This window comes from Podarcis raffonei, chromosome 7 (genome assembly GCF_027172205.1).
Source record: "Podarcis raffonei isolate rPodRaf1 chromosome 7, rPodRaf1.pri, whole genome shotgun sequence".
Taxonomy (NCBI): Eukaryota; Metazoa; Chordata; class Lepidosauria; order Squamata; family Lacertidae; genus Podarcis; species Podarcis raffonei.
In genome coordinates, this window is record NC_070608.1 from 49,623,178 (window position 1) to 49,650,351 (window position 27,174).

General features: G+C 40.1%; 1 protein-coding gene across 9 annotated transcripts in view; it reads right to left on the bottom strand.

Moving 5' to 3' along the window:
* Positions 1–27,174, bottom strand: part of PIEZO2 (piezo type mechanosensitive ion channel component 2) — a 211,157-nt gene that overhangs the window by 102,489 nt on the left and 81,494 nt on the right. For all 9 annotated transcript variants that reach the window (XR_008331507.1, XM_053396557.1, XM_053396555.1 and 6 more), the window contains exon 4: positions 10,066–10,108. Coding sequence is in view for 8 of the 9 variants with exons in the window: in XM_053396557.1 (XP_053252532.1) it covers positions 10,066–10,108 (43 nt within the window). In the remaining variant the exon portion in view is untranslated. The remainder of the gene's footprint in view (positions 1–10,065; positions 10,109–27,174) is intronic.

Sequence of the window (27,174 nt, forward strand, 5' to 3'; positions counted from 1 at the left end):
GAGAGGGCCAAGTGAGTTTATATTGTTGAGGCATAAATGAAATATGAATCATTTGCAATAATAACTTACACCACAGACGTATATAAATACATGGAGCAGTGTCATTTTTCAGAAACCCTGGACATATTATGTAACCACAGTATACCAATAGACATGATCATCCTTGCTCGTTTGTGCTCCAGTTTTTCTTTGAAGTCTCTTTATTATTTATTCATGAACAAAAGATAAAGAACAAAATTTAAAAGACAAATGCAAATTATTATAGCATGCAAGCTGTAGCTCTTTGGACAAACTGCAACGCCAAATTGCTCTCCAGATTCAAACAAAGACCAGTTCATATGCTGCTGCTGGTTAATCACTATACATTCCCTAGCTACTGGTGTCCGCAGGAGGTTAGGTGATGCCAAGAAAAACATTGGCAACAGTCAAACAATTCACTGCTCAAAACAACACCAGCAATAAAATAGCATGTATCAGATACTTGATTCTGTCCATGACCTGAATTAAACGGCAGAAAAAATATTCCTGAAATTAATTTAGCTGAAAGGAAAATAAGCACAAGGATCAGCAGGACCAGTATCACTTAAGAAATCATATGCAAATATTTGCCAAATGCTTTACAGGCAAATGAAGACGGGCAAATGTTTCGTAGTAATAATAAATAATAATAATAATAAATTTTATTTATATCCCGCCCTCCCCAGCCGAAGCTGGGCTCAGGGCGGCTAACAACAATAAAACAATACAAAAGTACAACACAAACAACACTCTAAAATCATTCATTATAAAATTAATTAAATTCAAGCCACTGGCCACTATTGGGCCAGAGCTCCGCGAAGATTGCCGAGGGAGGGAGTCAGGCTGTGCCCTGGCCAAAGGCCTGGCGGAACAGCTCTGTCTTGCAGGCCCTGCGGAAAGATGTCAAGTCCCGCAGGGCCCTAGTCTCTTGTGACAGAGTGTTCCACCAGGTCGGAGCCACAGCCGAAAAAGCCCTGGCTCTAGTTGAGGCCAGCCTAACTTCTCTGTGGCCTGGGACCTTCAAGATATTTTTATTTGAAGACCGTAAGTTTCTCTGTGGGGCATACCAGGAGAGGCGGTCCCGTAGGTACGAGGGTCCAAGGCCGTATAGGGCTTTAAAGGTTAAAACCAGCACCTTAAACCTGATCCTGTACTCCACCGGGAGCCAGTGCAGTTGATATAGCACCGGATGAATGTGATCTCGCAGCGAAGACCCCGTAAGGAGTCTCGCTGCAGCATTCTGCACCCGCTGGAGTTTCTGGGTCAGTCTTAAGGGCAGCCCCACGTAGAGCGAGTTACAATAATCCAGTCTGGAGGTGACCGTCGCGTGGATCACAGTGGCTAGGTCAGGGCGAGAAAGGTAAGGAGCCAACTGCTTAGCTTGGCGGAGATGGAAAAATGCCGCCTTTGTTATAGCTGCAATCTGCGCCTCCATGGAAAGGGAGGTGTCGAAGATTACACCCAAACTCTTAACGGACGGTGCTGGCACTAACTGCGCCCCCGCAAGAGATGGGAGTTGCCCCCCCAATCCCATATCGTCCCGTCCCAGCCACAGGACCTCTGTCTTCGAAGGATTTAGCTTCAACCGGCTCCCACGTAACCATCCAGCCACAGCTTCCAGACATCTGGTCAGTGTGTCTGGGGCCGAGTCAGGATGGCCATCCATCAACAGATAGAGTTGGGTGTCATCGGCATACTGATGGCAACCCAGCCCAAAACTCCGGACAAGCTGGGCGAGGGGGCGCATAAAGATGTTGAAAAGCATTGGGGAGAGTATCGCACCCTGAGGTACTCCACACACCAAGGAGTGTGTAGTGTGTAGTAGAACTTCTTTGTACCAAGGTATCTGGCAGAAACAATCATCTAATGGTTTTTAAGTTCCTTAGAAACTTCATAGTAAGGTTAGGAAATATGTAGGTCATGAAAGCATTTAACTTTTGTACTTAAAATGATTTTTGTTACTAGCAAAGCTTGCATAATTGACTTCTAAAATAATTTTGATTGAATATTTATGTTGTGAACCGCCCTGAGATCTATGAATGAAGCATGGCATATATACACCTCAGTGGATGACAAGCAAGAGCCTCAGATGATGTAGCATTTTTGTTGCTGCCATTTAGTGAAGGGCTGTGTTATACAGCTGTATCTCTCTGTGGTAAATTCTACACACACACACACACACACAGAGAGAGAGAGAGAGAGAGAGAGAGAGAGAGAGAGAGAGAAACTGTTTGTAAAGCATCAAACAACACTTCAGACACATTCACTCTGGATTCTGGTAGGATGAAGTCAATCATTAAAGCTGTATGTTTATTTATGTGACTAAGAAAACCTAAGACAACGAATTCTTACAACAAAATGTTTCAGCATCCACATTGTTTGGCTGCTTTGATGTGATATATATACACACAATCACACACACTGCTTAAAGTAGAAGTTTAGCATCAGAGAAAACGGTAAATGTTGGTAAATACGTAACTGAGAAGATGTTTCGCCAAAATCTCAGGACTGAAAAGTATCTCTAATAACCTTACTTTAATGGATTTGGACAGAGCCATGAGTGACCGAGATGGTGGCAGAAAAGGGCATTTTTTAAAAAGTGGTGGAGGTATAAATTAGCTTAAAAATAAATGTAGCTACAGCGGATGCAGAGTGTCAGCTGTAAACCTGTTAAGTTAGGTCAGCAATTAAAAAGCAATGTAAAAGCCTTCCCCACCAAATCCTATCATCTGCCACAATGCTTCTGAGGGGGGTGACTTGCCCTTACCAGAGCCAGCCCTGGTGCGAGAAGGCAGTAAGTGATAGACTTAGTAAAATAGCAAGACCATAATGTGACCAGCATTAGTGAAGCAAAAGTGAATCGGTATTTACACCACAGACATTTAGTGCATATATCATAAGATGCAGCTGACAGATTTAAGTAATTAAAGACAGTGTATTATTAACCCAGTTTAGCAAAAACCAATGGCAAACAAGTGAATGGTTTCCTCTGGGACACTGACTGTTATATTCAACTCCACTGCTGCGCCTCTACAAATATGAGCTTCATGCACAAACCATAGCAAGTCTAGCATGAGCTGTTACAGCTATATTTCAATAAAGGGTAAGCTCCCACTATTAAAGAGCTGAGTTTTTCCCCGTCAGTGGGTAAAAAATGGTCTTCATGGATCTGATCCCACAAAATAAAAGAGTATTGTAACAAGAGTTTGGCTGTCAGAGAAACAAGTTATGAGCTGTTTTGCAACATCTACAACCACAGTGACATGCACAACACAAGTGACACATGTTAAATGCCAAGAATTTTTTTTGGTATTAGACATGCTGCAGCTCTCTTGGCAAAAATGTTTCTTTATGTCATCTAAAATGATGCATCGTGAATCTGGGCTGTTAAATCAGTTTCTCAAGAGCTATTATTTATGTTTCACTTGGCAACTTATCAGTTGTGTTTAAACTGCTAATAACAAAAAAAATTACTTTAGTGGAAGAACACAGAAAATTCACTGAATTGTCCAGAATGATATTCTTATTGTGCAAATGTAAAATTTCCAGACGCGTCTTTTTGTTGCCTAGTTGCTTCTCTCCCCGCTCCCCTGGGCCACAGATATAACAAGCATGCCTTCACACATACACTACTGTTAAACTATTGGGTTTATGAGAATGAAATGCAGTATTGTGGTGTTTTTTTATATTTATTTATTTACTTATTTATTAAATGTATTTTTATTAAAGATTTCTTGGTTTACAAAAGTATATGCAATGTCTCTTTTTTCAAGTTACATTTTCTACAGATCAGTTTCATTTGTTGAGACATGAGTGTTACATTAGGAAGAAAAGTGGGAAAGAGGTGGGCGGGAATCATGAGTGGGGGTGGGGTCGGGTGACAATGTCTCTATTTTACTTAATGTATGTATGGGGTTTTCTGTCAGCGTCGCTTGTGCAGGTTCTCTTTGCTATTCACTTGTGTTCCTTTGGTGATGAGAGAGGTTGGGGTTGGCCAAGGGTATGGTTGCTTGTTTGTGATTTGCTGTGGTGAGCTTTGTTTTCATGTGTGAGTGGGGTGGGTGGATGTTTTGGATCAGGTTAACCATATTGATTTGTATGCTGTTGGTGGATTCTTGTCATTGTCTTGTTGGGCTGTGTATGTGATAAAGGGGAGCCATACTGGGGTGAAAGCGTCTTCTTCTATTTGTCCCCATGTCAGTTTCAGTTTATTGGTTAAATTTTCTAGTAAGGCTGTTTCCCATACTATTTGGTACCATTGGTCCATGCTTACTCCAGACAGGTCTCTCCAGTGTCTGGTTATGATGTTTCTGGTTGCTGAGAGCAGGTGGGTTATGAGTTCTTTGTGATGTGAGTGGGCATTATTGTCTTGGAATATGTTTAGTAGGGCCAGTTCTGAGGTGATTTCTAATACTTGCTTAGTTATTTTGCATATTTCTTTTATGGCTGTTATCCAGAATAGTTGGGTTTTGAGGCATTCCCACCACATGTGGAAGTATGTGCCTATGGAGGCGCACCCTCTCCAGCATTTTGGTGAGGTTCCTGGGCATATTAGTGCTAATTTCCTTGGTGTTATGTACCACCTGTAGGTGAGTTTTAAAGTGAGTTCTTTTCTTTTCGTTGATATGGATTTAAAGAGGGGTTTAGAACACATTCTGGTCCACTGAGTAGGGTTAATCTCATAGCCTATGTCATCCACCCATTGTTTTTTGATTACGTCTAGGGGGTTTGTGGGGTTTTGGAGTAGTATTTTGTATATTGCAGATACCATCCCTTTGCCGTGTCCCTTTGTTGTAGGAGGAGGTTTTTGAAGGCTGTCAGGGGCCTAGTTGCTGCTGGTTCTACTACTTAATTGTTTAAAAGAGCATGTAATTGGTGATGAGTTAACCAGGGCATTTGGGTGTCTTCTAGTTTGTCTTGTATTTCTTGTGTTGATAAGGGTTTGTTATTTTTATATAAATCTGTTAGGCGATATAGGCCTTTGGTTTGCCAGGTTTTTATCTGGATGTTTTGTGCTGAGTGGTGGCATAATGGGTGGTATGCCAGGGGAATTAGTGGGGATAGGGTTGGGGATACTTTGCCTATTTCTGCTTTCCATGCTTTAAACATGGTCTGTGTGTACCTGTTAAGTGTTGTGGGAATTTTCCTTAGTTTGTTTGGGAGGAATGGGTATGCTGTGGTGCAGGTATTTTCAATTGTGTCCCTCTCTAGGTGTATCCATTGTTTTGTCTCATCTTCTAGTATATATGGGATTATGTGGCATACTTGGTTGGCAATGTAATATGCTTCTATGTTGGGGATTCCCCATCCCCCCTCTGAGGAACGGAGGTGCAGGTATTTGGGGCTTATTCTTGGTTTTTTGTGTGAGAAGATATATATATAAGTGTAATTTTTTTCTGCCATTTATGGAGTTGGGTTGGGGGAATCAAGATTGGGAGGGTTTGGAATAGGTAGGTTAGTTTTGGGAGCGTGATCATTTTGATCATGGCTATTTTGTCTGAGAGAGTGAAGTTCATGTTGTTCCATCTCTTTAGGTCTTTGTTAATTTGTTGTCACAAGGGGTTGTAGTTTTGGAAGTATAATTTATTGAGGTTTCTGGTTAGTTGTACCCCTAGGTATCTGAACTTGGTGTGGCAAAGTTTTATCTTGGTGACATTTGTGCGTTCTTTTTGAGTGTGATTTATATTTATTTTTATTGAAAATATTTAAACAAAATAAAGTGAAAAAATAAAAAGGAAACAAAAAGTGCATAAAAACACAAAAGAAGAAAGAAAAAGCACTACAGCATATTTGTCTAATACAAAGGTATATAAGTGCAATATTCTAATCATATATATTTATTTATAAGCTGCTATATTTTTTATAAATGCATTCCAAATGCCATTATATTTGTCCATGCACAATATATGTCTATAAACTATCCATTCGCATGTTGCAAAAGTTGTAACATATTTTAGCCATAGTTATCAAATTCCACTTAGTAGGTACATAATTTGAAAGAATACTATCCCCTCCCCCCAGTTATCCTTTGTGAAAACACCTGACTATTGAAAAAAAATATTTTTTAAAAAAAACACCTGACTATTGAAGTGGGTGTGGGCACTATAGCTACCATGGGAATCATGTGGAAGGGAACACGCACTTGTAGTATCATGACAATGCATTACTTTTCAGAAGGAAAGATTAATTGCAGCCTGCTGAGACAGCCAAATGCACACACACACACAAAACAGAAATATATCCTCTCTGTGTGAATTTAATCTATTCCCCCAATGGGAGTGCCCTGTAAAAAAAAAGAGGGCAATTGTGGAAGCAGGTTTGCCCTCACAGTAAAAGTAATTGCTTGGAGGACTAATTCACAGCAAATTGCTTTCCTACCGTCAACAAGTGCATAGGAGTCTCAAAGAAGGAATGTGTGTACAAACAAGTTGCACCTTTACTTGCTGTCAGTGTGAACTAGTTCACAAATCACAGGTGTGCAAACCAACCCCTGTGCTTCACTCTGTCCTTGCACAGAAACAATATTGCAATATTTTGCAGCATTTTTGCGGGAGTGTAGAGAAAAGAGAGGCCTGTAGGCCGAGCAGCACATTCTGCAAAATCAAAGTTGGGGAAAGAGACTTTTCTAGATGAGAACTGTAGAGGACTTCTGATGACCTTCCTGTTTATATTCCTATAATCCCACTTGTTATAAACATTATATTGCATGCAGAAGTTGTTGATTGCCTCCAAATATATATATGTATATATTTGTCTGTATGAGTGCTTCACATGTCCCTTTTAATTATCCTATGATTATGCAGCATCTCTAACAGTGAGTAGTCTTATGACTCATCTGTGTATAAACTTGCCAGAACATCACTAAATCAGTTTAGAAACATCTTAATTTAAACAGGGGAAGCCAGTTGTACATGTCACCAGCTATGATCCTAAATAAACAAGTGTGAAGATGCACTGAGGTCTGTGTACTACTTTCAGCAACCCATACACTCTAAATATGTGATGTCCTGTGACGCTGTTGTGCTTTACTTGCTATACAAAAATAACCAGATCCACTATTTTATTATGCTAAAAGTCACAGGCGTTTTAGCTTGATTGTATATGTTTCATACAAAATATAGAGAAAATATGGTGAAATATAATACTATAAGCTTTCAAGTTCTCCAGAGCTCTTCATCAGACTAGATGCTAAATTTGGACTAGATGTAGCAATCCAGCATCAGTTAACATACATTACATAAATTTATTTGTATGCCGCCTTTCAACAGTTCAAGCCATGCTCAAGGCAGCTTACATAATGAAAAAATACATAACTACAAAATAACAAAAGTAGCCATCAGTAGTAAATACAAAATACAAAACCAAACTGAACAATTTCCACATAGATCACAGCAAAAGATACAAAAAAAGAGAAAAACTCCAGCAGCAACAAGAGCAACAACTCCCTCCCCAACACCACCTCAGCAGCCTCAGGCCCCACCACCCCATGATCAGGTGTAAAAAGGCCAGAACTTCATGGGATGCTCAATTCCCATTTCCAATAGAAGAGCCAGTCTGCCCAGGTTAAGCACCACCTTAAGTCAGGGCCAGCATCAAGGAACTGGGCTCACACCCATGCTATACATTGACCAGAGCCCCCAGACCTGCTATTCCTCTTTCACCATTACAACCTACTAGTTTGCTGCCTTTCATTCTGGTCCTGACAATGGTGAAGAAATAAACAAAAAGTATTGGCAGATGCCGCTTACTGCTTGTTCATTGGCTTGCTTCCTGGCAATCAAACAAAAGGTAGCACTGTGGTAAAGGGGCCCTCCAAAGCCTAGACTCGCACAAAATCTAGAAATGTTGTGCTTCCAGAGATGGGAGACAAGCAATTGATTATTCCACCTTCCCAATAGGTCTTGGGGCAACCAGAAACTTGCAGAGCATCTGGCAGAGTCTAATTTGAATACCTGCTAACTCCTCCCACATCCCATCTTCAAACTCTTCGCAGATACAGACCAACAGTCTGCGTGTCATTTTCACACATACATTTTTAATTTTAGGTCATACAGTGACATAAGTTTGGGTCTCTTAAAATTTATATCTGACTTCAGGAGCGGGAGAAAGAGAAGTCAAACATTTACAATTTTAGGTACATACTTGCATGCCATAAACTAGTCTGAAGCAATATTTGTGTTGAATTGGATTATCACTGCATTTCAGGAGTGCACTCAGGGCCAACGAGATGTAAATTTAAAAGAGTGATTAGCAAATTCTGTTTTTTATTTTAAAATTAAATGCCAGGCATAGGGGGCAGATGTGGGGAAGGGAAGTTTAAGCTCTACTGGCACCAAGAAAATTCATGTAAGAGATTCTGTTAAGAGTGATTACTATTACAGTACATTGTGTTACAGTCATCTTTTACTGTCTCATAAATCAATACATATACAACCTTTATTTAAATCTATGAAACCTAGGTACCTTCCATTTAACTGAAATGCTCTTTACCCAAGACATTTCCTGAATATTAAGCTACCGTATTTTTCGCTCTATAACACGCACCTGACCATAACACGCACATCGTTTTTAGAGGAGGAAAACAAGGGAAAAAACATTCTGAATGAAACAGTGGATGTATCATTTTTGTGCTTCATGCTGTGGCCACAGACATGTGATCTGATGGTGAATTTAGGGTGACCCAATGCAAAAATCCTGAGAATCCCTGTGGATCCATGTTTTGTAACCACGTTTTTGCACCATTGCAGCCCCAGGCAACAGTGGGTGTGTGATTTTTGGGGGGCAGGCTGTAGCCATGGACATGCTATGTGCTCTGATGGTGAATTTGGGCTGACCCAATGCAAAGATCCTGAGGATCCATGTGGATCCATGTTTTGTAACCACGTTTTTGCACCACTGCAGCCCCAGGCAACAGTGGGTGCGGGATTTTTGGGGGGCAGGCTGTAGCCATGGACATGCTATGTGATCTAATGGTGAATTTGGGCTGACCCAATGCAAAGATCCTGAGGATCCATGTGGATCCAGGCTTTTTAACCACATTTTAAGTGGGGAGGGAAGGAAAAACACAGAAGGGACAAGGAGCAGGAGAGGGGTGTGCAGAGAAGCAGCTGGTTAAGAATGCAGGAGAGGGGTATAACGGGAGGGAGGAAAGGAAGGCAAAAGTTTTCCCTCACCTACCCACCCAAGCCAGCCAGCTCTCTCTCTCTCTCTCTCTCTCTCTCTCTCTCTCTCTCCCTCCCTCCCTCCCTCCCTCCCTCCCTCCCTCCCTCCTGCATGTTTTCAGCAGCACCGGAGCACAGAGACGACACTCTGCTTTCCCCTCTGCTTGCCTGGAGGGGAGGGGCTTTCCCTGCTCTTTGTTCCGTTTGAGCAAACATAGCAAGGAAACAGAGGAGGGTGGGCAGTAAGACCCTGAGGCAGAATGCAGGAAAGCAGCCACTTCCTCTTTTCAGGTTTGCTTTTTGCCTGATTTTTTTTTGCCTCCCCTCGCGCCATTTGGCTCCAGGGACCACACATTCGCTCAATAACACGCACAGACATTTCCCCTTCCTTTTTAGGAGAAAAAATCTGCGTGTTATAGAGGGAAAAATACGGTACTTTGCTCAAGCTACAACATTTTGAAAGATTATCTCATGTGAAATAGAAAATCTAAATGGCCAGTGTTACTATTCTTCAAGGTTAGAAATAACAACAATAGTGTCCAAAATAAGAATGTATTATCTAATTACAAAATGTTAAGCCTCACAACAACTCTGTGATGTAGGTTAGGCTGAGATGCAGAGACTGGCCCAAGATCACCCAGTGAGCTCCATGGCTGAGCGGGGATTTATACCTTGGTTTACAAAGTCCAAGCCTGACATGCTAATCACTACACCACACTGGTTCCAAATGTGTGTGAATATAATGAAATATTCAAATATTACAAATAGTATCAAGAGTAAATCTCAGTTGCTGAACATGAGCATTTGCTAACTTTTCTGTTTATTCTCTCTCTCCATTTCAAAATTCGGTTTTGTATACAATAGAACATCAACACCCAATGCTTACCTTTCAAATCCAATTTGCCGGAGTGTTTTTTCCCAGGTCAAGCCTATAGAAAAACATAAAGGAAGGGGATTCATTAACATCCTTTTTCATTTTTCATTTAACACCCCTGGCTTCCACTTGTTTTCCTAATAGGAGCTCTCTTACATTCATACCAACTTACTAGTAACCTTTTACAGTGAAATTTTATGCAATGCAGGTTTACTGGGAAGTTAAATTCTACTGTGTTCAATAGGGATTATTTCCTAGTACAGGAGTGGCTAAGCCCCCGCCCCCCAAATTTGGAAGCCTGATCTAGCTAAGAAGAAGAAGAAGAAGAAGAAGAAGAAGAAGAAGAAGAAGAAGAAGAAGGAGAAGGAGAAGAAAAAATAAGGCAGACACGTAGCCCAGCACACTGATGGGGATGCAAATCACCCCTTCTCTAAATTATTGGACCAAACATTTAACAAGCCAGAAGTGGGTGATAACGTCTACTTCAGCAGATATGCACAGAGATGCTGCGGACAGGAATGTGGCTGTGTGCAAGAGCGTGGAATGGCCACACTCACCACTGGCTGGCAGGTTAGCTATACTCCTGCTCCATAAGGATTATAGCCTTATACACCCTTGGAGCTGGGTATATGGATAGATGTGGTTCATTTTGCTTTGGTAATATTATAACAAATGAGTTAAGTCCAATGTTAGGATAACTGTGGAACAAGTCCCGAGACAACAAAACTGAAAAAACCCATATGTTTTACAAGTAGTCTAATAAGAAAAGATATAACTTTCCTGCCCTCCATGTTTAATTTGAATATATATTTTAGGTTATAGGTTATTTTTCTGATTGGGAAAATAGAAATTTTACATTCACAGATTTTCCCACCCATGAAGAAATAAGAGCATGAGCAGATGACTGCTTCTCCTGCCTCTCACCCCCAGATTCAAAAGATTTCAGGTAAAACATTTTGTACTAACTACAACTGGAAATAACATCAAGTTAAAGAAACTTTGCATAGGAGTCTAAAAATAATAATAGGAAAATGAGCACTCTTTTAACGTTACACAAACTAAAATATAAGGGGGGATAAGGGTTTTTTAGGAATTACCATTTTACTGCATTTGGTCCATTACAATGTTCTCAATTGGTTATAGCATACAGGAAGTCCTTTACAAAATGATGTATCACAGGTATGTTACTCAAGCCAATTTTTTAAAAAAGCAAGATGTTTGTCAGAGATAGAATCAAGTTCTAGAATTGCTAAGCAGAATATTGCCGTTTCAGTGAGTATAAAATCCTGCTCAAAGTATGCTGGCTGTTGGGCCGTAATAATAAACATTCATTCAATCCTGCTCAAATTTACTGTTTCAAACTGTTGTTTATCAAGCAACTGGGGTTAACTTTAGAATGGTTCCTCTGACTGTCTTAATTAATTATGTGGAGGATAATTGCTGGCCTTCTACTTGACTGCAAAAGATTGCACATGCAAGACTTTGTAAATCTGCAGTCTTGCTTAAGGGATATCTAATTTAAATATTAGATACAGTCAACGGATAAGATCTATTGCAGCGACAAAATTAGATAGCTGACATCGATGGTTGAGAAATGGAATACAACATTGGAATAGAACCTATAATGCTATTATGACTAATAGACATATTTGTCTATATTAATGACATATTAATAAGAAAATATTTTAAATAATCAGTAATCAAAAGAGAGTGCAGCAAGGATAATCATATCACAAGCAGATAACCTGGTTTCAGTTAATGCTAGAAAATAAACATGCCTCATATATAATGAGAATGTTGGTGCTCGTAGTTTTCTGCAGTATGTGCAAATTGGTGTTCATAATATTCTACAGCATGCGCAATTATAAATGAAAAAATACGAACCCTCAAATGAAAATGATTAGACCCAACATAGTTTCTCTGAAGAGTAGGGTGCTTTAGTTTAAACATGTTCCCTCAATTTATCATTTTACAGTGGATCTTCAGGGTCTCATTTTTCTTCATTTTTACCCTGGTGCCCTCCATTCTTTCTTTTTCTCAATTACATTTAATCTAAAACTCTGCATGCATGCATCTGCCCAACTGATGACTAATCTGAGGTTGATCCAAAACAGTGGGTTGCATGAGGTGAAGGTTAAGATGCCATGCCCTCCACCCCGCCCCCAATTCCATATACTGGACTGTACTAGCAACTGAATCTTAATTTGATAGTGGGACAGCATCATCCACCACACCTGGGAGCAGCAGGCAAGCTTAAACGGCCACATAGCACAGGGCATGTGGCACCCATAGCTCTGTTGCCCAATACCTCCTTGCTGCTCACCACCATTTACTGCCTAATGCAGCTGCCCCACTCTGCTTAATGGCTAGGTCAGCCCTGACCAATGACGTTGGATGTGACAACAGCATCACCTATTGGGGGGGTGGACACATGGAGTCGATACCCCAGCCAGGCTGTCAATCAACCTGGGAAAAGTGTCAAGGTTTGTACCACTGCATTTGCACAACCTGATTTAGCAGGCATGCATTCAGGGGATTGATGCACATAACACTGCATGCGTATGTCCAATGCAGACATTGGTATCTGTTTGCAGAAATCTGCATCCACGTGTACCAATGGTCAGGGTTGATGGAAGCTGGAAGTCCAGCACCATCTGGATGGCCAAAAGTTCCCTACCCTCAAGGAGTATATCTCCCTCTGCTCCATTCCCAGCTCCAAATTAAAGGAATAACCTTGGGAGAATGTTGCTAACAAGCTGCAGAACATTGATTTTTAAAAATCCTGAAGAAAGCTAAACTTTAGTTAAACTTTCCTGTATACTTTTCAAATAACAAATCATTTTGGGCCTCCTCCAGTCAACATCTCTGCTTTAACTCTTGCCATTTTCTCTATAGACGTTTAGAGTCTGTATTTTGATGGTCATTGGTTTAACTTTTCACTTCAAGCTGCTCATATAGTAGCATGATATCATCAATTGTTAGGTTGCTGTACTTAAAATATAAGGTTCCTATGATTAAAATTTTGTTTCAGGAACTTGCTGCAGACTGTTTAGCTGCTAAATAATTCCCATCTGTTTTCCATGTTTCTGTTTTGCATTAAGTTGGGCACATATATTGAAATCACATAAGATTTCAGGAGTTACTAGATATACTAAGTATATACTATCTCAGTATATACTTAGTATATATAGCAACAATTGAGTAATAGCACTTGATATTATGCCTACTTTCCAAAATATATCCGGCGCAGCACTTTTTTGCTAATATGTATTTACCACATTGGCAGCCAAAACAGACCATATAACTCCAGACCACGCACATGACAGTCTTCCATTGTAGTAGCCACAGTGAAAATTTTAAAAACACCCAGAAAAAACAGTTGTTAATGATACCACAAAACCTTAAACAACAAAGACAGGAGCAGCTGATGATAAGTAAAATAGCAAGGGATCTGCGTATTTAAAGTATTTTAGCCAACAAGCTAAATGTCTGCCAGAACAAAAATGTCTTGATAAAATGATGAAATATTAAGATCAGAATGGATCATAACTTCTATTAGTATACAACAAACAACATTAACCACAGCCAAGCACATTAAACTGCCTAGGAATCTCATCCTGTATGCGCTTGTCAAGGGGGGAAAGTTTTATTGCTGTTATATCAGTAGAATATCTGGAGACTGCACAAGTGAATAGATAAATTAACAGACATATCTAAAATTATCTAGGAATTCCATCTTGCATGCACCTTAACAGCCAGGAAAAAAAATAATTTCGAGTGTCTTCCACATTTCATGAGTCTTGAAGAAGAAATTAAATGGCAAAAGCCAAACCTTTAAACAGATCCATCTCCTAACAATTACCCAACCTTCTAGCATGGTACTAATCCTTTCTGGGGATAAGGAACCTCTAACCTTTCAGATGTTGTTGGACTTCCAAATCCCATCAGCCACCGCCAGCAAAGCCAATAGTTCAGCAACATCTGGAAGATAACAGGTTCTCCACTCCTGATTTTGAAAAGATCACGTCTGCCTATGCATCTGGGAATGGTGAATACCTCAGTACATTTTGAAATGCTACACAGAACTCAACTGGTACAGAGGAAAAATACTGCTGGTGTGGGTAACAGATGAAATCCGGAAGTGCAATCCTGACATATTATTAGTGAATACATTTAAATTGAGCATTTCAATGGAAACACAGGAAATGCATCCAATCTCTTACACAGAGCCTGTTAAATCATCAGACTTCTGCATGAAAAGATGCAAGAAAGATAAAGATACCACTAGCTTGAAATAAAGAGGGGAGGTCTTGTATAAAAGCAAAGAAAGGGAAAAAAAGCATAGCCTTATTTGAACTAGTATAGGAACTAGATTGCCAGAAGAAGACATATAAGAAGTTTTAAAACTAACTTCTGGAACATAAGAAAACAGATACCAATAAGAATTGTAATACCAATGAGAAACTGTAAACACTTAAATTTGCACTATAGAAAGAAACTGAAATTAGTGGAGAGGCTAGCCAAAATGAAGAGGGAATGACACCATTTTCTGTAACTAAAATTAATTCCCTGTTCAGGGAAGTTTTTAATATGTGACATTTTAGTATATTTTTCATCTTTGTTGGAAGCCGCCCAGAGTGGCTGGGGAAACCCAGACAGATGGGTGGGGTACAAATAATAAATTATTATTATTATTATTATTATTATTATTATTATTTGCCAACTTAATAAAATGTCAGCTGATGTAGAACAAGTATAACTATTCCATTTTCAAAACAGTCAATGTAATACAGGGTTAATATACCATTGCCTACATGGCTGTGCGAAGGGACACAGGTGGCGCTGTGGGTTAAACCACAGAGCCTAGGACTTGCCGATCGGAAGGTCGGCGGTTAGAATCCCCGTGATGGGGTGAGCTCCCATTGCTCGGTCCCTGCTCCTGCCAACCTAGCAGTTCGAAAGCACGTCAAAGTGCGAGTAGATAAATAGGTACCACTCTGGCGGGAAGGTAAACAGTGTTTCTGTGTGCTGTTCTGGTTCGCCAGAAGCGGCTTAGTCATACGGCCACATGACCCTCGGCCAATAAAGCGAGATGAGCGCTACAACCCCATAGTCGGCCACGACTGGACCTAATGGTCAGGGGTCCCTTTACCTTTTACATGGCTGTGAATAACCATAGTGGGATGACTTCCTTTTCTTATAAACCTGTGGGTCATCAGGTTGGCTACTTTAAGAATAGGCAGCTCTCTTGACTACGAGCATGAAGATCATGAGGACTGTCATGGTAACAATTAGAACAATGAATAATGAATGCATTCAGTAGTGAAGAAAAGCATGGATAATGAATAGTTAACTACTGGTACATACTGTCAGGAGTTCAGCCTACACTCAAGTAGGACTCTGGCAGAGACACATGCCCGACTGGCATGTTCCCTCCCTCCTGGTCGATCATTCGGGAGTTTCATAAGCTTTCTTCAGCCCGAACATCACAGCAACCGATGCCAACCGATACCAGCACACTTAGGGATCCGCAGAGTTTGCGCAACTTGTGTGACAGACCTCAGCAACTCAGCATTTTGGCTAATCTACTTTATTTACATATAAACACACACGGAGCACTGCAACATGGCTCCCTCTCTCTCTAGCATCAGGCATCAAAGAGAAAAAGAACGAAGGACAATAGTCCCACATCACGAAACACAGTAACACAAACATCCTGTTTCCGTCACTTCCCATTCTGTGGTGTCAAAACACATACCGTCATGCGATAGACAAAAATCCCATGACTGCAATCATAGATCAGAAATTCTAACACATACATGATCCAAGTCCTGAAAGCATTTGTGGTTTATTTTAAATTAGAAACACTAAACAAAAGCAATTTACAAAAGGCAAGAGAAAGGAACCCCAAATTCTTTGGTTCCACAAGATTTGTGTGAAGAAAGTATGCAGAGCTTATGGGGAATGGTTTGGATATCAAATATTCTCTCTTCATATTAGGGTTTTGAACACTATTTCCATTGTACTCTCTGGTTAAAATTTGGCAACACCTCCTGAAATGAATACAACTTCTCAGGTTTTAGCTAATGCCAGCTACAACCCATTAAAATGTATTTCATATTGTTTAAAATATTGACTATATATCTCTAAATGATAGTGTTTCAGCATGCACTGGGAAAATCAGAGGCATAAACTTTTAAGAGTATATATTTTAAGCAAATCGGTCTCTATAAAACAATGGGTCATACAACCCTTTTCCTGCCTTATTTGCTGCACGACTAGTGTAGACATACACTAACAGGTAAAGCAGCAAGCTGACTCAGATAAGTGAAGCAGAACTGTCCTGTCTTAGTCACCCCTAAAACCTCATTGTAAAAGTATTTCCTGTTGCAATGGTATTCCACCTGAGTCCTGGCCTACACTGATGTGACAGTCTTTAATCAGCCTTAACTCCCACAAACCCCAGCCAGCACAGAGTCAATCCATTGGTCAGATGTAGCCCAATAATTTATCCATATTTAGTCATTCCCAGGTGGGTGCTCCCTTAAAGTTACTGGACTACAACTCCCATCATCACTGAAGATTTGCCATGCTGGCTGCTGCTGATGGGAGTTTTAGTCCAAAGCACCTGGGGGGCATCAGGTTAGGGGGTGGCTAGTGTGTACTGTCCATATGTTTGTGAAATATCCCTGAAATAACACAAACAACTCATGCACTGGATATACAATCCTATGCCCCTTTTCTAATTTAGGCAACACTTGCACATTTCTCCAAATGAACATTAGCAACAGAGAAACATTAACTTTTCTCTAAAGTCCCTCAAAACGTCTATAAAAACACTAACAAATGCCACCCACCCTCATGCTTCAAGTACACTGCCATTCTTCCCATTTAGCAAAGAGAATACATAGCAAGGCTCAAAACAGGAAGACTTAAAGGCAGCGTGACCTTTATAATCATCAAAACTTCAGTAAGCTGTGCATTGCCATGCCTCTTCACAAGCATTCAAGAGAAAGTGGCGGTACACTGCTTGAAATCATAAAGTTATTCTTCCATGGAAACTTGTCAGGAGGTTGTCAGTTTTTATTTATTAAGTTTATATCCTGCCCTTCCTCCCAAAAGAGCACACGGCAAAGATAAGACATCTGCCCATTTGACTACTCACCTCAGCCCCTCTACTCCCATTCTTACAAGATATAATAATAATAATAATAATAATAATAATAATAATAATAATATCTTTATTGTCATTGCCCCCTCTCGGGGACAACGAAATTACTTGACTGCTCCATAAAAACACTAATTAAAACAATACAGTATAGTACGGCAAGGAAGATTAGATGACTTTCAAAGTCCAGGCTTCCCATTCAGGGCCGAGATCGCTCTGGAGAAGAAGCTGTTCTTAAGACGGCTCGTTCTTGTCTTCATCGTCCTGTATCTCCGTCCCGACGGCAGAAGCTCGAAGAGACAGTGACCAGGATGCGATGGATCTTTTACTATGTCCAGTGCCTTCCTATGGCACCTTGTGGCATAAATCTGCTCTAAGGTGGAGAGTGGGCAGCCAACAATGCTCTCTGCTGCCTTAACAACTCTGCACAACCCCATCCTGTCCTGGGTAGTACAGCTTCCGTACCACACACATAAGCCATAAGTGAGCACGCTCTCAATGGCACAGTGATAGAAGGCAAGCAGCAGTTTCTGCGGAAGATGGATGTTAATGGCTGCATTGGGTCAAAGAGATACATAACTCTAGACCAAATTTTCTTTAAAAAATGACATACCTCTGTGACATTCCTCTCACTGGGGTCAGAAACAAACCAAATAAACTTTCCCACCCCCATGCGCTGGTGGCTGCTCAGGCATCACCCCAGATGACATTTATATAGCACAATTAATGTCACATCTAGTCAGACCCCATGGCTTGCAAATACTGAATTCGGATGCGCTGGCAAAGCCTGGAATACATGCGGATTAAACATTTATAATTCAGAAGTTACTAGGACCATGGTCATCATAAGGGAGAAGAAGAAAGCAAGGGAGGAGGCAGCTATCAGGGTAAAAGAAAAAGAGAACTTTCAAATTGCTGGACCATTTATTAAAACACTTGGGGAACTGCTGTTTTATAGGCTGAAGTGCTTTTGGCAGGTTTATTTCTTTACATATAGATGGATTTTGCATCAGGAGTTGGAAATTGCAAGAGCACCAATTCCCTTTTCATAATGCAAACTTTACAGCTCATAAACTATTGGTAGATTTATAACAGACGGGCTCTCTTTGGAATGTCTACTGCATCCTGTTCTCCTGGGATGATTTTAGTAATATTTTTAATGGAAAGAAAAAGTCCTATGAACCTACAGAAGCCAGTCTCATATGAAAGACAGTACATTTGAGACCCAATACAGACATTATCAATCGGGGATCAACAAAAAGCACAAGGGTGGCCCAGTTTTTCCAAGGAAATATTTAATATACGTGTGAAAAACACTCTTGTGGGAGCAGAAAATGAGTCACATTTCTGCTGCAGACCCTCTAGCATTTTGTAAGCTACTGCAGTCCAGTGAAAGAGAATCTTTACCACAGTGGCTGATTTTTGGATCATATAAGCAAGCTGAGTAATTGGGCAAATAATAACCAATGTTGAATACAGTCACTTCTGTATAAGCCATCACTGCAAAATGCAACAAAACCAATACAATACAGGAAACTACACTGAAGGATAAAAATAGTAATTTTTTCTCAGTTTCCATTGTTTTAGGTTATAACTACACTTAAATTGTGGTAATCTGCAAGCAGAACTACAGTTGTTTCATATCCCCTCTCTGTGATCCAGATAACAGATACTTGCAAATAACCTCCACTGAAATAATCAAGACTCACTTCCAAGAGTCTTCCACTGATGCTTTCACACAATGTCTCTCTTCCTGCTGTCTGATGACAGGTCCCTTTCCCCACAATCTTATTGAAAAATTCTAACTTCTCAGCTCAGCTGCCCAGTGGCTTTTGATGCTATTGTCGCTTGTGAGATGAGCACTGGGGCCAATGTTTTACAGTGATTCTGGTTCTGTCTCTAGGGGTGGTTTCAGAGATTCACACTGAGTGTTAATCAGTGTTAATCTCTTGGTCCTCTGGCAGTTGTGCTGTGGAGTGCCACAAAGACCATCTTGTCTCCAATGTTATTTAACATCTACATGAAGCTGCAAAATGCAGCAGCTTGACTGCTCACTGATGGCAGAAGGAAGAAAAGTGGGGGGCCCTATCCAACCCATGTACGAAGCATGCATCAGCCTGAATATTAAGTCACTGTTAAAAGAGTTTTACTGGCTGCCAATTAGCTACTGGGCTAAATTCAAGGTACTAGCACTGGTGTACAATCCCAATAGAGTTTGGGATTAGGATACCTTAAATATTATCTCATCCTTTATATAGTTGACCAATCCCTGCAATGTGCAGCAGAGGGCAGCCTACAGGAGGTCCATTCTGCATGGTATTGGAACCAGGTCTTTAGTGTGGTGGCATCTAGCCTTTGGAACCCCCGCCCATTAAATATTAGGTAAGTTCTATCCTTATTGTCTTTCCAGTGCCTGTTAAATAAATTTGTCTTTCAACAAGCCTTCTAAGTAGAGATTTTTATCCCAGTCAATATCTGAATGTGTTTGAAATTTGACGTGGTGCAGAATGCTGCAGCCAGATTGTCAAGAGGGGTATCTGGACACACACACACACACACACACACACACACACACACACCAGTTGTGATGATGGAACTGCGCTGACTGGAGATGAACTGCTGGGTCATGTTCAATTATCTTGTTACTAAGACAGTAACTCAGGACTAAGGTACTTGAAAGCCTGCTTTTCCCCGTATAGACCTGTAAGAATTAAGATCATTGGGGTAAATTTACTTGTGGTACCACACCCTACAGAATATCAGAGCAGTGATCCCCAAATCCCTACTTTGTTTTTGTGATATTGTTCTACTGGTTTTTATGTTGTATCTCTGTTTTTAAATTGATATTGGGCATTTTATGCTCTACTTTTGTATCCCACTTGCAACTATTTAAATAAATATGAACTTTAACTGCACTGTGCACCGTAGTTCCTTATATTTTATTGCTAATAGTGAAAAGATTATCATTATCTATGTAATAATAACTACAGAGGTAAATCAAGTCAGCTAGGAAGGAAGGTGGTTTTCTATTGGGTTCAAACGAATTTTTTCCAGGAAATGTATTGCGCACTTAAGAACTTGGCTTCCAATTGAGAAAAATAACCAAAAAGAAAAAAACCAAGTTTTTTTAGTTCCTGCCAGATGTTTAAAAGTCTAAATCAATACTAAAGCAGGATATGAGCTTTTTAACTTATGCTTGCCCCTTTAACATAAACAATGCAGCAAATTTCAATTTCAATATTAATACTCCAGAATGTAGCATCATGAACTTCAGGAAAAGAAGAAGAAACCGTACTGATATTTTTTAAAAAATGTTTTTATAAACAAGCTTTAGCATTTGTCTTTAAATACAGTATCTTTAGAAGCAAAGAGAAAAAGGCAGAGGCTCTAAAATCTGTCACACAAGCTATCTTTTCAGGGCTTGATTACACAGGGTATGTGGGTGTGGAAACACCCACTCTTAAGAGTTCATTTTTCTAGCTCAAATCTGCATCATAATGCTCTCACCATGTTATTCTCTGCAGTTCAGAGCACAGCTGATGACACAAGTTCATTAATATCTATACTGCACACATGGTATTTATATGTTCAGAGGGAATATACACTTATTATAGCAAACCAACAAACAGCACCAACCACCACTATTCGCACTGCTTGTGAATTTATCAGGTGCATTTATTGGAAACAATATGCTGCACTGGAAAAGTCTTTGACTAAAGCAGCAAAACAATTCTGAACTTTATATCCTAAGCATAAGTGGTAGATTCAAGGACATGCAATATCTGACTGTGTTTTCAAGTTAAAAGGACGTTTAGAACATTCAGGTCTGGACTATGAAAATGAAGCAATATAATCTTTGCAATTCCTCAGTAGAGTTCTCGAATGAGAATTTTATGACTTGCTGTTTGGGGCTGAAGCTTTAAGACAGGGGTAGCCAAGATAGTGCTTTCCTGAAGTTGCTGGACTACAATTCCCATCAGCCCCAGCCAGCATGACTAATGGTAAGGGATGGTGGTAGCTGGAGTCCAACAACACATGGGTGACACCACATTGGCTGCCTTTGCTATTAAGATATTGTGTCAACATAGCGGCTTCTATATCTTTAATCTGGCCTTTTGCACTAATATAATTATATGTTGTTGTTTTTAAATGCTTATTCAAAGGAACTGCAGTCATCTAAAACAAAACGAAGTTTTCAACACCACCAAATCAAATGCTGTTTTAAACAGGACTATACTGAAGTGTGTTTCATCAATTCAATACTCTGAAAACAAAAGAAATAAAATACCCTGCATGTTGAATGTGACCAGTGGCTGAACTTCATTTTCAGTTGCCAAAGGTTTCTGAAAAACTGCTACCAGCAATATATTTTTTCAAAGTGAAAGCAATGAGTAATAGTGAGCAGCTGCATCATAGTTCCAGCCAGTGGTTCAGACAATGAATAACTGAGCATTAGCTGTTCAGGTTGTAATACTTTACATGCAGAGCATTTCACTGGCTGAAGCCCATTTCAACTCCTCAAAAATGAATGAGTGAAGCAGTTGACTATGAGGGGTAATTAAAATAATTCCCCTGGAAATTCAGAAGTGTACCCCCCCTCCAGCATTTAGGATAAGATTCCAGGCAGTGTGGTGTAGTGGTTAAGAGTGGTAGTCACGTAATCTGGTGAACTGGTTCACGTCTCCACTCCTCCACATACAGCTGCTAGGTAACCTTGGGCTAGTCACACTTCTTTGAAGTCTCTCAGCCTCACTCACCTCACAGCATGTTTGTTGTGGGGAAGGAAGGGAAAGGAGAATATTAGCTGCTTTGAGACTCCTTCGGGTAGTGATAAAGCGGGATATCAAATCCAAAATCTTTTTTTTTCAATGTGACAATGGTTGCAAGGTACAAAGGCAAACAGCAGCTCTTCCTGACTGCTTGTGTGCAAGTTCCTATACACACAGATGTTATAACTAACCCCAACGGGGCATAAAAATGTAAAGTTTTGTCCCCTTGCCCTGTACCACTTCATAGTATATTAACTGCGGTGTTTCAACCCAAGAGGGCTGATGAGACTATGCTCAATGCACTTTTTAACATAGGTAAGGTAAAGGTAGCAGACTCCTGGACAGTCGAATCTGACTATGGGGTGTGGCGCTTTCAGGCCGAGGGAGCAGTGTTTGTCTGCAGACAGCTTTTATGGGTCATGTGGCCAGCATGACTAAACCGCTTCTGGCGCATGGAACACTCTGATGAGTGCCAGAACACATGGAAAGGCCATTTACCTTCCCGCCACAGCAGTACCTATTACTCAGTACTCACGCTGGTATGCTTTTGAACTGCTGGGTTGGCAGGAGCTGGGACAGAGCAACAGGAGCTCAACCCATCACATGGATTCAAACTGCCAACCTTACGATTGGCAAGCCCAAGAGGCTCAGTGGTTTAGACCAGGTGCTTAGCAACCTACTATAAATGAGAAAATGTGAGACCCCATAAGAATCAACACAAAAATTATTATAGACCCCATCAATTATTAATACAAGTTAATATTTTTATAGTTCATTGCTGATTTGGGCGGTCCAAATGACCCATTATAGGTTCAGGAAAGTTCTCCGTTACGAACACAGATGTGTTAACCTGAATCATCATTTTATTCTTTATAACAGGTTATTAAACGCCATAAAACATGGACACACCTTTCTAGTTTCTTTTATTTTGCACTAACGATCAATCACTTAATCATGCTAGAGTGGAAAATGCCTGCTCAAGTATGCAGCAAGTAACATATGGATATAAAATCATTATATTTTCTTCATGCACTCACATGGTCATGTTACCATGGAATGCATATTTGGGGTTTGTTGGGCAAAGCTACTGTTAGAAAAAGACAGACACAGGTTACAGAACTCCCGGATTAATATTCCTGCTTTTCAAGACCCCACAGGTTGGTGGTGGTTTAAGACAAATCTAAAGTTTCATAACACACAACCATGATCCTTTCACTAGTGCAGAGACTCAAATTTCACGAAGAACAGATTCAGTCAAAGAGTAAAGTGACCTGCCATCATTCTTTAAAACATAGACTACAGTTAAGGAGTCAAAGTTGGTTTTTAATGGCCCCTCAATTTCTTATTTCCACCTGTAGGGTGTGGTGGTCTAGTGTTTAACTACACACAGCTGTGACATAAAACTTACGTTTCCACAAGACATACTATTATACATTTTATTTCCATGTCTGGGCTTCTTTGCCTCAGTGTTTATATAAAGGAGTTTTTTTAAAAAAAATATATGTGTCAAAGTCGATTTTATACAACCCAATGTGGAAAAAAGGGCTCTCCAATGTTGCAATGGTATCCCTATGTGTGTACAAGTAAGAGAACAGGAGCAAATATTTGTACTTGGAGGTGCCCTGATAGAGTTTGCTTTAATCTACTGTGTTTTTTTAAGAAGAATCATTTGGGTGATTTATATTTATTTTGCAATTACTCATGTAGTTGCATAAGGCATGAATATGAGCATTTTGTGCTCATCAACATCTGAAATAATTCAGTTTAATAATCAACTTCAAGGTGACATACTGAGAGTGGCCAAGAATATCTTCTAAAGGTGTATCAAAAATATGCCTCAGCAGTTGATGAATGCCTTCATTCATTACAAAATGAACTTTTTCACATTATTTCACTGCTTCTTTGAACACCAGCCTACACCCCATTTCCAGTTTGAAGCAGATCCGATTACCCAATTAGTACTATTAACTAAGGCAGGGGCCTTCACTTGTTGTATCAAGTTGAGAAAATTGCAACCCTCCAGATATAATTCTGTTGCAACCCTCCAGATATAAATACGGGACACATTTTGTTAAAGTAAATGTGTACAAAGCAGATGGTAGTTTTTTAAAAAAAAATCATGACCACAAACCAATAGTAATATAAACACAATGCTTAAGCAGCCAAGAAAGTTCCAAATGCATGTGAAATTCTTGTACATGAAACTTCAGACTAAAACTTTCTTTACAAGAGACCTTTCTGAGAGATTTATCGAAAAGTGATAATATTTTGATGGTAAGTTAAGCCCTGTGTGACCTTGCCTAGATTAAGAATGGTGTATAAATATTTTAGTAAGTAAAATAAAATCTCTGTTAAAAAAAGGATGTCACTTCCCACTGTCTCTAAATATTTCTAATAAAAAAGCATTTGGCATTCAAAGGTTTCTTCTACCAGAACAAAACTTCTCAATCACTTTTCAATAGTAAAAGAAATCTATCTTCCTGTTACCATATTGCCTAGTGCCACACCTGCCCATTCCGCTATCTCATATCATCTTCCTAAAAAGCACTATGATGAGAGCTTTCAAACATGTTTTTATTAATCATGGTGTGTTGTCTGAAACGTTGGCTGAAATCTCTCATCTGTGAAAAATACCTAAGAAAGGAAGTTAATCAGATATACAGCTGCATAAAACAAAGCTAGAATGCCAAATGAGTTCCCCCGCCTTCTGGCAAATGTCAAAGATGTGTCGGCACATGTATTTTGTGTCATTCCAGATAACAATATGAATGACATCATACATCCTTTTCACAACTTCCTTCTACTCCTGTCATACTAATGTTTGTACAACTTTCTGAGAGGCAAAAAATAAGTGGGGTGGGGAAGAGAATTTAAGCAAGTCTTAAAAATGCAAAGAAATATACACTGCATAGCAGAAACATGTATTTTCTGTATAAAGCTTACGTATTGTTAATGAACTAAAACCAGATCTGGGTCACAGTTTCCATGCTTTGCATTACTTTTATGCTATAAACAATTTAACATTTAGCTGAGTGGGAATGTTCAGAGAAACATGTGGAAATGAAACACTCAAGTGCTGGTGATCAGTGTCACTTAAGGGAAACATGGCCCCTAGCTCCCATACCAGCCTAGGTACACTGATAGACTTCTGTCGACATGGTTTAGCTTTCCAGTATATTTACAAGCATGCAAGCTACGGATGACCTAAATGTGCTGAGTCTCAATCCAAGGCAGACCTTTTCACATCACAGTAATCCAAGTTTATGCACCAACCACTGGTGCTGAAGAAACTGAAATTGACCAATTCTATGAAGACTTACAACACCTTATAGAAATGGCATCAAAGAAGGATGTTCTTCTCATTATAGGGGATTGGAATGCTAAAGTAGGGAGTCAAGAGATAAAAGGAACAACTGGCAAGTTTGGCCTTGGAATTCAAAACGAAGCAGGGCAAAGGCTAATAGAGTTCTGCCAAGAGAACAAGCTGGTCATCACAAACACTCTTTTCCAACAACACAAGAGACGACTCTACACATGGACATCACCAGATGGGCAGCATCGAAATCAGATTGATTATATTCTCTGCAGCCAAAGATGGAGAAGCTCTATACAGTCAGCAAAAACAAGACCTGGAGCTGACTGTGGCTCAGATCATCAGCTTCTTATAGCAAAATTCAAGCTTAAACTGAAGAAAGTAGGAAAAACCACTGGGCCGGTAAGATACAATCTAAGTCAAATCCCTTATGAATACACAGTGGAAGTGAGGAACAGGTTTAAGGATTTAGATTTGGTGGACAGAGTGCCTGAAGAACTATGGATGGAGGCTCGTAACATCATACAGGAGGCAGCAACTAAAACCATCCCAGTGAAAAGGAAATGCAAGAAAGCAAAGTGGCTGTCCAATGAGGCCTTACAAATAGCGGGGGAGAGAAGGCAAGCAAAATGTGAGGGAGATAGTGAAAGATACAGGAAATTGAATACAGAATTCTAAAAAATAGCAAGAAGAGACAAGAAGGCTTTCTTAAACGAGCAATGCAAAGAAATAGAGGAAAACAATAGAATGGGAAAAACCAGAGATCCGTTCAAGAAAATTGGAGATATGAAAGGAACATTTCGTACAAAGATTACCATAATAAAAGACAAAAGTGGAAAGGACCTAACAGAAGCAGAAGACATCAAGAAGAGGTGGCAAGAATACACAGAGGAGTTATACCAGAAAGAAATGGATGTCTCGTACACCCCAGGTAGTGTGGTTGCTGACCTTGAGCCAGACATCCTGGAGAGTGAAGTCAAATGGGCCTTAGAAAGTACTGCTAATAACAAGGCCAGTGGAAGTGATGGTGTTCCAGCTGAACTATTTAAAATTTTAAACGATGATGCTGTCAAGGTGCTACTCTCAATATGCCAGCAAATTTGGAAAACGCAGCAGTGGCCAGAGGATTGGAGAAGATCAGTCTACATCCCAATCCCTAAGAAGGGCAGTGCCAAAGAATGCTCCAACTACCGCACAATTGCACTTATTTCACACGCTAGCAAGGTTATGCTTAAAATTCTACAAGGCAGGCTTAAGCAGTATGTGGACCGAGAACTCCCCAGAAGTGCAAGCTGGATTTCGAAGGGGCAGAGGAACCAGAGACCAAATTGCAAACATGCGCTGGATTATGGAGAAAGCTAGAGAGTTCCAGAAAGACATCTACTTCTGCTTCATTGACTATGCAAAAGCCTTTGACTGTGTCGACCACAGCAAACTATGGCAAGTTCTTAAAGAAATGGGAGTGCCTGATCACCTCATCTGTCTCCTGAGAAATCTCTATGTGGGACAAGAAGCTACAGTTAGAACTGGATATGGAACAACTGATTGGTTCAAAATTGGGAAAGGAGTACGGCAAGGCTGTATATTGTCTCCCTGGTTATTTAACTTATATGCAGAATTCATCATGCGAAAGGCTGGGCTGGATGAATCCCAAGCCGGAATTAAGATCGCCGGAAGAAATATCAACAACCTCAGATATGCAGATGACACAACCTTGATGGCAGAAAGTGAGGAGGAATTAAAGAACCTTTTATTGAGGGTGAAAGAGGAGAGCGCAAAATATGGTCTGAAGCTCAACATCAAAAAAACGAAGATCATGGCCACTGGTCCCATCACCTCCTGGCAAATAGAAGGGGAAGAAATGGAGGCAA